Genomic DNA, 15,884 nt, shown 5'->3' on the forward strand with positions numbered 1-15,884 from the left:
GTTAGAATCTGATAGTTGTCGTTCACCTTCAGCGATATAGTCAGCGGTAATAACATTATAACAGTTGATGAGCCTTTGTCCGCTGGCTTGATTACAATGTCCCTATTTTTGCATAGGCTTTGTAGTGCCTGTCTTTCAAGTTGGGAGAGATCGTCAGTGCGGTTATTGTATCTTTGCACCACATTGTCGATGTCGCCCTTGACGTTTTCCAAAAAGACCTCTAAGTGCGCATTGTGAACAGGTGGGTTCCACTTGCTTTTGGAGCGGAAGTGTCGTTGTGTCTCTAACACAATGGAATTGTCAACATTTTCATTGGTGGCTGCTAATGAGGCCGTGGGGTCAAGAGGCGATTCAACTTGGGGTTGATCATTTTCCCTGAAAAACACTTTCAAATTCATTTGTCTTTCAAAGTTAAGAAAATCTGTGTGTATTTGCAAATGATCAAAATTGGGTGGGGTTGGACAGAAGGTAAGACCTTTTGAAAGGAGACTGACCTCTGCAGGGCTAAGTACGTGATCAGAAAGATTGACAATTGGCACATATATCCCAATCTTCTCCTTCTCTACTTGTTTCATTATTGTTGGAGTCAGTTGTATTGCTTAGATTACTGGTTCTTCTTCTTTTCGTATGCTCTCTTATTGTATCGCCTATTTCTCTGTTTGTTCCAGGGTTGTGTTGGCTTAGAGGAGCTGGCGGGTAGACTGTCCAGTGGACCATAGTTCTGGTCGTGTTTGATTGATGCTTTGATTTCCTCACATAATTTTTCATCCCGTTTCAGTTTGCGTTCTTTCTGTTTCTTTTCTTCGTGGTTTTGCTTTATTGCTAATTTCCCATGGATTGAGTTAAGTGTTTCATGATACACTCTCGGGATTGTGTTTTGAAAGACTTCAGCTTTGGCCGTTTCTATGTTCGATTGAGTGCTACGTCCACGAATGCTCTTCTTCTCGCACTGAATATAAATGAAGGAGCTACACTGGTGCTGTAAAAGGTCGAGACCCCTTCTCGCATATATATATATATATATATATATATATATATATATATATATACAGTAAAAGGCGAAGTTGTTGTTGTTGTCGGGGCCTTATGTATTTCCTGTTTTATTCCGGCGTTGCTGGTTTGTCTATCTCCTCCCGAGCCGTCGGCTCTGGGCCCCCGAGACTGGTGCCGTCGGCAGCGGGAGGGTCTCTTACGTGCCTTCGACCGGGTTTCGTCCGCGCTTCGCCTCCGTGTCGACATCGAGGACGACAAAGAAAAATTAATTAGATAGATGCATAATGCATTTTTGTGCGTGACGACAGAGCCGAGCGTTTAAATATTCACCGATCCTGCGCTGGACTCCTGCTTTCTCGATCGTCCATCTTTTAGCTTGCAGAGACAGTGGGGATACTAAAGTAAAAAAGATGATGGCGTGCAGCGAAATTTCGGCTGGTGTGACCTCCATGAAGGCTAGCAGTCAATGTGATGTGTCTGCGCTGTCCGGCTACAATTAGCATTCCAGGGTATTTCGCGCTCTTCCTGAGTGATTCCTAAGACACTCCTAGGAATTTCTGCACACAGCGTGCAGAAATTCCTAGGAATGTCCCAGGACAAGCTGATTTGCACACTTTTTTCTGCATTTGATGCAGACAGAATGCCGAAATAACAGAATATGCTTCCGCAACCCTTCCTAGGCTTGTCCGCTCCTGAGTTTACATCAGCCCTTAAGGCAAAAACGGGCCATATGACAACAGGGTCAGTGGGTTTTTTGGTGTTTGGTTTTTTTTTTTGTGTGTGTGTGTGTTTTTTTTTACTGCCACACTTTGCATTGAGTGACCACTGTATGACTCCTTGTCATGAAGTAAAAAAAAAAAAAAAAAAAAAAAAAAAAAAAACCTTATGAAAAAACTGAATGTTCTAAAAAAAAAGAAAATCATGCTGCTTCACACACGGATTAAATAAAAACAAGCAGAAAAATCTTTAAAATAGATGAAATGAAAGTTGTGAAACTCAAATGAGAAAAGATGGCGACCGCCACGAAGCAAAAGCTATTGCACTTTCGATATCAAAATATGGTGCTAACATGATCACAATAGCAAAGAATATTTTTTGAAATCTCTAGGGTCATGGACATTTTTAGGGTCAGTCACGTTACGCCAATCCAACTTTTTTTTTCTCTATGCCCAAAGCTATTTTGCAATGCAACGCAGGGAGAGAGGAGAACAGCCAACACAATTGTCATCTTAAAGGGGCATTCCAAACGATTTTCTTGATTTCACATCATGTAGTGCATAAATCTACAGATGTATAAGTTTGTAGATAATCTATTGTGGTCCCTGAGCAGAGAAAACAATACTCTGAAAAACCTTGAACAAATTGCACTGAGCAATGTTGATTACATAAGGCTCACATATCTGAAAAATGTAGCAGTGTAATTCCATTGCAATACTGCTTGCTTAACAAGTTCACCTGTGTAGAATCTATGCATGCCTTCTTCTCTTGTTCTGCTTCCTTGAGCCCCAACTCATGCATTCTTATGGTAAGGCTGCTATGTTATCATCCTTGTCCATTGCAATCTGTTATAAATTTGAAAACATTCTGAAACTCTATACTCAGTTTGATTAATTTGCAGTTGTTCAAATGTATATTCATTTATTTATTTATTTATTCATGGTTTGAAAAAACAACTACCGTGGCAGCCTAACAAGGCCGAATTGAGGTAGTTTACACAGTAATACAACATAACATAACGATATCACATAAAAATTGCTTATAAAAAAAAAACAGCTTACATTACAGAACAGATATGATCATATGATAAAATTGTAACATTGCTTATTCATTTCACAAATCAATTTCCAAAACATAGATATAACATTAAAAAACCATCAGACATTAAAACATTCATGTAATACAAATAAAAACGGATACAATTACACTCTTAAACACACACGACAATTTTACCCCTCACATACAGCGTACACCTCCCTTTGGCAAAAACTTTGGCACATGCATCACATACTTTCATACACCCACACAACCATACACATCTATATACTCCGCATTGCATATCGTAACCCAACTATTTTGCGTTTGGGTATTATGTAATCGATGCGTAAACGAATACCGGCATTATGGACACACTTGCTTCTACACCCAAGCTGACAATGCATGTTTGCACCTTCCCTTTTTTCGCTCATTTAAAGTGTTTTTATACTCACATGATGTGGACTAGTGCACATGATATGCATTCACAGGGTTATACCTTTTAAGATGAACAAACACATTCAAGTGGGCGACCATAAACCTGGCCAGTTACAATGAGGGGAAGAAAAGATAGCAAACTTGAAGAGAGAGAGAAGAAAAAAATGACATTGACATCTTTCATTACTGAACAGGTATAGTTATATGATGACGTTGTAGTATTGGCTTATTCGTTTCACAACTCTGTTTCCAAAACACAGATATAACAATAAAAATCGTCAGACATTAAAACATTCATAAATGCAGATAGAAACGGATACAATTAAGCTCTTAAACACACTCGACATTTTTACCCCTCACATACAGCGCACACCTCCCTTTGGCAAAAACTTTGGCACATACATCACATATTTTCATACACCTACACAAGCATACACATTATTACTCCGCATTACGTAGCGTAACCAAGATAATTGCGAAAGGGTATTGTATAATCAATACGTAAACGACTACCAGCTGACTACCGGCGTTATGGACACACTTGCATCTACACCCAAGCAGACAATGCATGTTTGCACCTTCATTTTCCGCTCTTTAGAGTGTGTTTATAATCACATGATGTAGACTAGTGCACCTGAACACATACAAGGGGCTTGACACTAGCCCACACGCATGCGTAAAAGCACACGCTAGCGTTTACACACACATTATCAATATGCATTCACAGGGTTATACCTTTGAAGATATACAAATAACATTCAAGTAGGCGACCATAAGCCTGGCCAGTACAATGGGAGAAAGAAAAGAAAAAGCAAGCTTGAAGAGAGAGAGAGAGAAGGAAAAACAAATGGCATTAACATCATATTGACTTATAAAACAAAAACAAAAACAAACAGCGAGTATGAAAACAGTGTTCACCCATCTTGTTTGAAATACAAAATTCACCAACCAGAATTCTATTTATAACTGTTAACACTATCAAAAATTGTGTATATTCATTAGCCTCATTTGATATTAGGGAAGGGGGTATTGAAATAACCAAAAAAGGTCACAACCAAAAATGTCTTCGTTGCCATTGAGACAAAATATGTGGATAAAAAAAAAGGGGGGAAACCAACCAATTATACATAAAAAATAAACATGGTAACAGTTTGACAGCAGTCAAAAAACACTATTCATCCATTCAAATTAGAAATACATGATTCACAGTCCATGACCATTTACATAATCATTGTGGCCATTACAAATTGTGTATATTCATGAGTCTCGTTAGATATGGCAAAGGACTTTTTCGAAATCGTTCAGTATTACATTTGAATTCCGTTCTCCTTGAGATTCTAAAATTATACCTTTTAGTTTCTTTTCGCACAGGAAAGAGGTCACTGAGAACAGAAGACTGCATGTTCTTTGCGAAAGATACACACAGTTCAGTTCGCCTGCTTTCCAGCGTGTCCAGTTTACATTGTTTCAGGGCTTCATCATAACAAGTGTAATCGGGTCCGAGGATTATGCGACATGCGCGCTTTTGGATGCGTTCTAAATCATTACACTGCTGTTTGGTGATGCTTCCCGTCCAAACTGGAGCGGCATACTCGGTTATAGGGCGGACGAAGGATTTGAAGATGGTCACAAGATCATCATTAGCAAAAGAATGATATTTTAGCTTCCGAAGCATGAATAGGCGGCTGTTTGCTCGTTTGATCATTGATGTGATGTGCGTATCCCATTTCAGGTCTGCCTGTATGAACACACCGAGGAGTTTGACTGTGGTACACTGATTGATGGTGATATCGCTCAGCTGTAAAGTGGGGGGTTCGGGATTTCGTCTTGAAAAGCAGACATTCATGCATGCGCATTTTTTTGGATTTAAACACATGTTGTTGTTTGTAGCCCATGTGTGAAGTTCACGCAACACATTTGGAAGTGTCGATGGTTCGTTGATAGGGCGAGTTTCTACTATGGTAAGGTCATCGACGTATTTGAACCGGTGGATGTTTCCATTGGTAGTGGCCAGGGCAGAGTTGATCATTGCTAGAAAGATGATTGGTCCAAGTTTGGTTCCTTGCGGGACGCCGGCGTGTACAATGGACCAATCAGAGAGCGTTCCGCTGTATCGGACTGCATGCTTTCTGTTTAGGAGGAAGTCGCTATATGTCTGAAAATCATCCAGAGGTCTCTTTAACCAGTCCCCTAACCATTCCAGTCCAGTAACCATGATAGTCCATGGGCCAAGAGGCGAAAAATTGGTTATTGGTACCATCTCAGGTGGCAATACCTTTTTGGTGTCATTTTGTTTGTTGGGCATAGATATGCTTATCAAGCTATGATAGCATTTCCAAATGAGTAGCTTAGTCCTAATAAATGAATTTTTAACCAATTTGGTCTCGTTTTTATATCCCTATACTTCTGAATCGAGGCTAACCGCTATAGAAACAAGAGCACGGTCTTCTGTATGTCCATGGAGCTCATGGTATATCCACAGGTGTTCTGTTGTAAACGCGGTGCGCTTAGTATTTATTCAAGACGGTGAAGGGAATATCCAAAGCCTATGATACAGTGTATATCCCTTTATCTAAAAAACAAACAAAAAAGCAATTCCTCATGGATTTTGCCGTATTTTTTATTATTAATCATTTTCCGGTGAAAACGCTGAGGTGAAAACACTAATGCCACGCCAATGTAGCTTTATTTCCATCAAACAATGAAGCGGTACACTACAATACGTAATAATAAATACTATTGTAAATGAGCAGAGTGATTTTTATTTAAAACTGATGTATTTGTTGAGAGGGTAGTATAAAAACAGTATAGATAATTCCTTTTATTAGTAACTTTAGATATGATAACGGTACATTGTTTTGTTTTGTTGTTGTTGTTTTTTTTTTGCAGTGTTTACCAGAACTGATATTGTTGTTAATCAGACAAACACACACACACACACACACACACACACACACGAAAACAATTGTCACACAATTAGTCCATGGACCAAGACCCGAAAAATGGGTTACTGGTACCACCTGAGGTGGCAAGTTCTAGTTGTGCATTTTGAAATGGCATATATCTAAGGAATATTATTTTGCTATAATAGCATTTCCAGAGTAGTAGCTTAGTCATAGATTTCAGCCATCAACCCGACCAATGCCAAATATCTTTCATTGTTGGATGGAAATAAAGCGACAGTGGCGTGGCATTAGCGTTTTCACCGTAGCGTTTTCACCGGAAAATGATGAATAATTGAAAAATACGGCAAAATCCACTAGGAATTGTTTTTTTGTTTGCTTTTTAGATAAAGGGATATACACTGTATCATTAGCTTTGGATATTCCCTTCACCGTCTTGAATAAAGACTAAGCGCTGTGGACATCATAACCCTTGGATATTCCCTTCGCTGCCTTGAATAAAGACTAAGCGCACCGCGTTTACAACAGAACACCTGTGGACATACAGAAGACAGTGCTCTTCTTTCTATAGCGGTTAGTTTCGATTCAGAAGTAAAGGGATATAACAGCGAAACCAAACGGGTTAAAAATTCATTTATTAGGACTAAGCTACTCATTTGGAAATGCTATCATAGCTTGATAAACATATCTATGCCCGACAAACAAAATGACACCAAAAAGGTTTTGCCACCTCAGATGGTACCAATATCTGGCCTGGCCCATGGACTATGAGTGGGAGCTCAAGAAAGCAGAACAAAAGAAGAATAGGCACAGCGATACGGTGCAATTAACTCGCCAAAAGCATTACACCTCGAAGCCTCATTTGCATAAAGTAGACAGCTTGTGTACGCAAAACCGCTGGGGAAGTGTTGCAGGACAGTCGCAATATCTCACCTCAGAAGCCATCAAATGATTAAATCTATACAGCAAATTGAAGAAGAAACTATTCTCTAACTTGCAATGTTAGTTATTTTGGGTTTTATTGGGGATAAACCTGTGAAAATAATGTCGAAACTTAGCTTCCAAATCAGAAAAATTTGGTCTCAAAACAAGTGTTGTTTTTTTTTTTCACATTTTCCTTCATTGCTCCAAAATGAAACTTCGGTATATGACTTATGGTAGTATACCCATAGTGTGTTCCAAATATCTTTTCTGTATCATTTGGCGCACAGATATGTCCAGAAAAAAATTGAGATCACTGTCACTTGTGACCCACATAAAATCCATAGCGCAAGCAGTACGCAGTCCGATGTATCGGTTTTCGTGCTGCGTGAAACAGTTGAAGCACATTGCAGGGTTCCTCTCTTGCCCACTCACCACCCTGTGGACCAAAAACCGAAACTTGTCGCATTGCGCCGAACCTGACACTGCTGTTTGGCTAAGCATGCACTGACCAGTAGAAAATGCATGCGCAGGAGGATGATCTAGTTGTGCATGTCCAGTATTTTTTCTTAAATTGGGTTGTCTTTTTGCTATTATTTTCACCTAACTACTAATTGCTCCAACACAAAACTTCGCAGGTAGTGAGTCTGGTGTATACAGACTAGAAATATGTTAATCAAATGCATATCATGCAGGCGCAGACTTATGTTCATTCGTAACCCTTTCCCATGGTCATCTCAACAGAAAAACACACATATCTCGAAAGATACATCAGCACTTTCGCCCAAAAATCAAATGAAGGATGATATATCCATATAAGATATATGTGTGAAGTTTCAAGGGATTTGGTGGTAAAATAAGGGAGATACAAGGAGGTGAACTTTCAAGATTTTTTGGTCCTTCCCTCTGCACAGTGCTCGATGACCGTTACGAATTCAAAAGCTTTGGGCTCTTACCAGTGAGTTAATTGCACCGGGCCGGATGCATAAATGCTAGCAATTGCTTGTGCTAGCCTTTTACTTGAATCCGTATGCATAAAAACAAGCAATTGCTTGCGAGCAAAACCTTTTACTAGCAAGCACAAGCAATTGCTTGTTTTATGCATTCAGCCCATTAGGGCGGATGCATAAACGCTAGCAATTGCTTGTACTAGCCTCTTACTTGAATCTTTATGGGGTATGCATAAAAATAAGCAATTGCTTGCGAGCAGAAGCTTTTGCTAGCAAGCACAAGCAATTGCTTGCTGCCCAAAAGCAATTAGAGACCAAGCATTTGCTTAAAAACATATGCATAAAACACACCTTTCGCTTGTTCTTGCTAGCTCACAATTTTCCAAGCTCTGTAAATTGAGCTTGAGTTTTTGCTTAACTGGGACGTTCCCTTTTAAGTATCATTTTCATAGTCATAAAAAAAAGATCACAGTTGTGCAGGAGTGGTATAAATGTACAAGAAATTACTCCTAAGTAGTGTAAGAAACCTTTTCGTTTCAACAACTGGAATGTCCAGTGGTTAGCATGCAAAATGTGATGAAAAACAGGTAGGATGTCTTACTTTGGCGGAGAGCAAGGAGACCCCGCTCCACGTGCGATTTGGCACATCCGGGCTACTATAAGCAGTGATGGGAATCAGCCAGTACGTGTGTATGTATAGATGTGTGTGTCTGTCTGTGTGTGCATTTATGAGTGTCATCAAGGAGGTTTTATACATGGAGTTCCATCTGGGTGTAATTATTCAAACAGTTGTCAGATTTCTATTGATGTACAAAAGAATTCCACAGGTGCACTTGTGCCTTTGATGATCGATGTTCGACGCCGCCGTCTTGCTGAGCAATCTGAAGATTCATTTTGAACGTTATCATAATGTTGGCCATATTTTGCTTATTTATTTATTAAATGAAGTGAAATTTCACTGAATGATAAAGCATGTAAAACAAAAATCAATTCCGACCAGAAATTTGCGCATAAGTGTAAATCAGAGCTGTATCATGTGAAAATGTTTAAAACTGTACCATCCTGGAAAGCTGGTTTTATCACTTTTCCGCTTAATTTCCACAAATGAAACTAATATGGAATAATCTTCAAGTATAATTCTTTATTGATGGATACAATGTGTATATCAGATTAGTGCCCGGGTATGCCCAGTCGAGTAATTTTCATCTTTATTATACCCCCACTCACACATAGTGGGTGATTTCAAGTTCGGTGCTAGTGCTAGTGCTAGTGCTAGTGCTAGCCACCAAATAACAGCGTTAAATCGAGGTCCAACACCGACGGTCAGATTAACAAGGCGATACCGATCAAAATTATCGATCACCAGCACTAGGTGTTGGAAACACAGCACAGCGAGCTCAGCGGGTATTGCGCAATGAAAAAAGTGATGGCGCGTGATTACAGTCAAATGTTAAAAGATGTAGCCAAAACTGCTTAGTTTAAGACATATAGTAAGGAAGATGGATTAAAATGCCACAAATTCCATCCATTCCCAAAAATACAACTATCTTAATTTTGCTCCCAGGCTCAGATTTATATAGCCATGTCTATGGTGTTCGTGTACGTTATGTGGGCAACCACTACATTAGCATAGACTTTGCACGTAAAACGTGCATCTATTATGTAAGTGAATACGGGTCTTGCAAGGCAACGCTAACACCAGCACCGAACTTGAAATGAAGAAAATGATAATCCCTAGGGGCTAGTGTTAGTCAGTGGGGAAAATTAAAGCACGTAAAGCGCTAACACAAACGGCGGAGCTCGGTTCAGCAGACGACATTCAACACCGAGCCCAGCACCAACTACTGGTAATACGTCATAATTTTGAGGTCAACTCCCAACACCGACGTGATTTCAAGTTCGGTTTTATCGCCTGTGCTAGTGCTGAGATAGCACTAGCACTAGCACCAAACTTGAAATCACCCACTATGTAGGGGGGTATATAGGAAGCACTCTGAGGTCGGGTGGCCGGTCGGGCGGGCAGGCGGTCGGTCTGTTGCAAAATCTTGTGGATCGAACTCCTTTCTCATTTTTTGAGCAATTGACCCCAAATTTGGCATGTGTGACCGCTATCAAAGGTAGATGTGCAAGACACCTTTTTCGTTAGTATCGCGTAATGCATTGCCATGGCAACGGCATTTTTTCATAAAAACTTGTGGATCGAACTACTTTCTCATTTTTTTGAGCAGTTAACTTCATATTTGGCATGTTTGACTGCTATCACAGGCAGATGTGCAAGACACCTTTTTCATGAGTATTTCATAATGCATTGCCATGGCAACGGCAGATATTCATAAAATTCCTACAAAATGTTGTGGATCAAACTACTCTCAGTTTTGTATCAATTCAATTTGAATTTGGGATATGCGTCAATGTAATGTATAGTTGTGCAAAATACATTTGATGTGTGTGTTAATAAATCTGTTGCCATGGCAACAGCAGTTTTTTTTTACCAATCATACATATGTGTGGATTACCCTAACTCCTTCAGTTTTTAAGCATTTGACTTGAAAATTGGCACATGTGACCACTATGGTACATAGATGTACATACTCACTCTTTCGTCATTGTTGATCAATGCGTTGCCATGGTAACAGCATAGTTTGAATGAAAATCATACGATTCAGTTAACTCCCTCAGTCTTAGAGCATTTGACTTGAAATTTGGCACACATGACCACTATAGTATATAGATGTGCAAACTTAATCTTTTGTCAGTGGTGAACAATGCGTTGCCATGGTAACAGCTTTTTTTTTTTAAACCAAAAAGCATACAAAAATATTGCGGATTCTGCTAACTCCCTTAGTCTTTGAGCATCTAGCTTATAATTTGGCACACATGACCACTATGGTATGTAGATGTGTACACGTAATCTTTCATCAGTGGTGATCAATGTGTTGCCATGGTAACGGCATATTTTGAATGAAAATCATACAAAAAATATTCTGGATTCAGTTAACTCCCTCAGTCTTTGAGCATTTGGCTTGAAATTTGGCACATGTGACCACTATAGTGTATAGATGTGCAAACTTGATCTTTCGTCAGTGGTGAACAATGCGTTGCCATGGTAACAGCATCTTTTCACAAAATGCATACAAGAATATTGTGGATTCGGGTAACTACCTCAGTCTTTGAGCATTTAGCTTGAAATTTGGCACATGTGACCACTATAGTATGTAGATGTGCATACGTAATCTTTCGTCATTGTTGATCAATGTGTTGCTATGGTAACAGCATATTGTGAATGAAAATCATGCAAGAATATTTGGATTCAGTTAACTTACTCAGCCTTTGAGCATTTGGCTTGAAATTTGGCACATGTGACCACCATAGCTTATAGATGTGCAAACTTAATCTGTCATTAGTGTTGAACAATTCGTTGCCATGGTAACAGCATTTTTTTTTCCAAAAAGCATGTAGAGATATTGTGGATTCAGCTAGCTCCCTCAGTCTTTGAGCAATTAGCTTGAAATTTGGCACACCTGACCACTATGGTACGCAGATGTACAAACTTAACCAATTGTTTTTGTTGATCAATGCATTTCCATGGTAACAGCATATTTTGAATGAAAATCATACACAAATATTGTGGATTCAAGTAACTCCCTCAGTCTTTGAGCATTTAGCTTGAAATTTGGCACATGCAACCACTATAGTACAGAGATATGCAAACTTCACATTTCATCATTGTTGAACAATGTGTTGCCATGGTAACAGAGCATTTCGAATGAAAATCATACAAACATTTCGGTTCTCCTAACTCTCTCTGTTTTAGAGCATTTTGGCTTCAAATTTGGCACATGTTGCCTCTTTGTACATTACCTAGATATGCAAAAAATCAGTGTTGAAAATGTGTTGCCATGGTAACAGTATATTTTGAATGAAAATGATACACTTATATTGTGAATTCAACTAAGCCCCTCAGCCTTTTAGCATTTGGCTTGAAATTTGGCACATGTGACGGCTATGATATATATATATATAGTTGTGCAAACTTCATTTTTTCTTAATGTCCAACATTGTGTTGCCGTGGTAACACAATTTTTAATGAAAGAAATTGTCAGTTTATTCATCTTGCTCACTCCGTTTTTGAGCACTTGACTTGGAATGTGGGACATTTGACTAACAGCAAGCAAAACATTTATTCAGTGTTGAACAGTGCATTGCCATGGTAACATTAAAAAAAATAATCCTGGTTGAGCTAATTCCCTCAGTTGTGGATGGAGGTATATTAATCACAATGAGTGATAGTTCTATTTTCAGCATTTTTTGCTTAATTTCTATTTGCGCATCCTCGTGTCTGTACCACCTACCTCTTATAAGAACCCATTTACAGTGCGGGGCCGGGCTTAGCCGCAGCTCGGCCACAGACGAGCTCGGCCTCAATTGCGCAGCCGAGCCTCACAATTTTGTCCGTTTACACTGCTGGGCTCGGCCGCGCTTTTAATTCAAACCTTTCAATATTTTGTCGTAGTGGCGCTCTGCTTGTAAACAAACGCAATTTGGTATAGTCTAGTTTTCAGACCCTTTGCCAACTGGATTCCGTGGCGATGAAGTCGCCGTTCGGGCAAAGGCCTTTGCCGAAGGAAAAATCCTTTGCAGGACAAAACCACCTTAAACTATACTAGCTTTCGACGTTGAGGGGGTTAATATCCTGAATAGCGAAATGGTACGGGCAGAGGGTCTGGGAGCCAGACTAAAATTGGCCGCGCATTTGGCCCAGTTTGCGTTTACACCAAGAAGAGGCCGGGCTCGGCCACCTCCAGAGCGTGGCCAAAGGCCTTTGCCGAAGGAAAAATCCTTTGCAGGACAAAACCACCTTAAACTATACTAGCTTTCGACGTTGAGGGGGTTAATATCCTGAATAGCGAAATAGTACGGGCAGAGGGTCTGGGAGCCAGACCAAAATTGGCCGCGCATTTGGCCCAGTTTGCGTTTACACCAAGAAGAGGCCGGGCTCGGCCACCTCCAAAGCGTGGCCAAACGCGCGGCCAATTTTGGCCTCGCATTTGGCCTTTTGCGCGTTTACACTGAAATGAGGGAGGGCTCGGCCGCGGCCGAGCCTCGCACTGTAAACGGGGTCTAAGAAGGGATAGCGAAAAGTAATCACCATCACAAAGACATATATATTTATCTTCCTTTTAAAGTGGCTGGTGATTATGCAATGAGACACGAGTCAATTGTCTTCGTATCTGCGCGGCAGATCCTGTTTGGCACATGCTTCAAATATTTTTGAGCGGCGGCTTTGAACATCTAGCAAAGGAAATAAGACGGTCGTGACTCCATGTATAAAACCTCCTTGGTGTCATTTCATAGCTCCTTTGCTATATATGTCAGAAATGTTTCTGCACACACATGCCCTTTCAAATACATGTACATGCTGTCCCACTTGCTTTTGTTCTTGTGTTCACACAGGCGTGACGTCCCTTTTGTTGAAAATGCAAGCAATTGCTTGTGCGGGACAAGCAAAAGATATAAGCACAAGCAAAACGTTAATGTGCATCGATGGATTTAAGCAATTCTCGCTATCGCCAGTGATGTAAAAAGTACCCGGTTGTGGCTTTTTCGTCAAGATTTAGTGCACTTCCGGCGTGGGGCATATTTTGCACAGCCTTACCTGTAGCGCCGCGCCGACAACGGATACTAGTACAGTAGGCGGCTGTGTATACCCGAGCCAGCCAGTGGCCAGGCCGCCTGTGATACTCGTACACTGTAGCTATAGCCCCCGCATTGCCCTATAGGCCTTGTCGTAGCGCATTAGCATGCACCACCGCACGCATACAAGTTAAGCTAACACATACCGGTACATCGAACTGCTTGATCATGCGATCGATGTGCACATCACTGATCGGTCATCTCTGCATACGCTACAAATATGCTGGAAAATATTCACCCACCTGGATATCATCATGGAATGCCCATCTTTTTTTATTTACTCTCTGTCGAGGTGTCGTAAACACAATCGGGAACGAACCGTGATCTCAAACTTATCCTGTCTCCGAAGCAATTTGTTCCAAGCAAGTACTACTACTAGTAAGTCGCGCGCACGCTGCGCTGTGGAGTCACCCGCAAACTTCACCCACGCGGCCACGTCACGTCTCGCATGCCAGTAAGGGGGACCTATTTCTGTAGAATTTGTGCATTTATTGTCGTGCGAACAACACATGGCAGCTTCGCAGTAACAACCCATAGTCGTATTAACAGCAATTTCTTAAGAATGGAGAAATTTCAAATCATATTAAAGCTAAAATTCAAGTCGAGAAAACAGTAAGTACACGTTGAATACAGTCGGTTGTATGTGTAAATAGCATTAGTCACGTATCACGTGCGTACGAACGGAAGTGACTTTGCTACCGGACTATCCCATAATGCACTGTAAATGACGCTTAAATCAACATCCGGGTACTTTTTACGTCATTGGCGATAGCGAGAAGGCATAAGCAATTGCTTGAGCTAGACCTTTTGTTAGATGTGCTTGTACTTTTGCTTTTGGCCCATTGTAAAGGAATTACATTGCTACATTTCTGAAATACTATAGTGGTGTTACAAAAAACATTTCCCACTTTTGATCCTTAATAGTTCAAAAACTATACATCAGATAACACTGTCATTGATATGAGTAATAGCTGAATAGTGTACAATTTAGTTGGAGGTGATGAGAGTCTATGATACAGCAATTTTGTGTGGAGGGTTTTTCAGTGGCCGCTATGAGCACCTAGTATGTGAGCCTCCTGTGTCATCATCATTGTTTTAGTGTAATTTATTATTCCACAAATCTATACATGGATCTGTTGATTTATGTACTTCATGATTTGATGTAATTTTAAAAATGATCTGGAGTTTCCCTTTAAATCATGATACATATAGTCCTTTCCATGTGATAAGTGTAATACTGAAGCTAGTGTGGCAATTTTACCACTGTTTCCTGATAGTATTAACTTTCCCTTTATCTGTGTGCTCTACTTGAATTTTTTAACAGTTGTTGCTTTTGTCATGTACAGTAAACCCATTTTCATGACATAAATCCATGTGAGCCGATATATGTGTATGTGGTAGAATTTTTTTTTTCTGATAACATATAATGCCTGTGGAATCAGTGTCATCAACTACTTCTTATTCCTTGCTTTTTAGGGAGTACTAACAATTTCTGAGGTATCAGTATTTTTTCTGTTCATTTCAGGTTTGCTCCTCGACCTCCTTGTCAGCTTTGTTATTAAAGCACTGGTACGGCGCCCTCGTCCTGCTGCAAATGAAGATGACATGCTAATGACAGTCGCTGTGGACAACTACTCCTTCCCATCAGGACATTGCACTCGTGTTGCCTTCTTGTTTTATTTTTTTATGACATCTTATGTGATACCCGGATACTTGCAGCTATTGTTGTTAACATGGACAATGGCTGTTAGTGTGTCACGTGTTTTACTGGGCAGACACTACTGGAGTGACGTTGTTTGTGGAAGCATAATTGGACTCATTCAGGGCATTGTCATGAATTGGTACTGGAAAACGTGGACTCTAAGTGATACTTTGTAACTAGGTTGTGGGGGGTGATCATCAGTGTATGTGTTGTCAGAACTGATACATGCGTACTGTTCTCTGTAGGTTAAAGGAGCAAGTATGCCTGTAAACAATGCGGTAGAATGGGGAAAATAAAAGTGCTTCTTTTTAAATAAAGTGAGTCACAGTAATAATGAGTCATTCTGTGTCACTATTATGTGACCCTGCATCACAAAATCACCAAAAGGTTGCCAGATATGGATTCGGAAAGAACAGACTCTACATTTTAAAATGACATAACTCTCACAAATGGGCTCTCAACCTTTCTTAATAATCAAAAGAAAGAACACCCTCTTGAAAAGTTTTTACTGAGAAAGGAGGCTTTGAAGTT

General features: G+C 40.1%; 1 protein-coding gene across 1 annotated transcript in view; it reads left to right on the plus strand.

The window, feature by feature from the left end:
* Positions 1 to 15,659, plus strand: part of LOC140240455 (polyisoprenoid diphosphate/phosphate phosphohydrolase PLPP6-like) — a 53,234-nt gene extending 37,575 nt beyond the window's left edge. Inside the window, exon 3 of the mRNA XM_072320224.1 lies at positions 15,177 to 15,659. Within this exon, the coding sequence (XP_072176325.1) occupies positions 15,177 to 15,529 (353 nt within the window). The 3' untranslated portion in view covers positions 15,530 to 15,659. The remainder of the gene's footprint in view (positions 1 to 15,176) is intronic.
* The last annotated feature ends 225 nt before the right edge of the window (positions 15,660 to 15,884 follow it).

Source organism: Diadema setosum, chromosome 17 (genome assembly GCF_964275005.1).
Source record: "Diadema setosum chromosome 17, eeDiaSeto1, whole genome shotgun sequence".
NCBI lineage: Eukaryota > Metazoa > Echinodermata > Echinoidea > Diadematoida > Diadematidae > Diadema > Diadema setosum.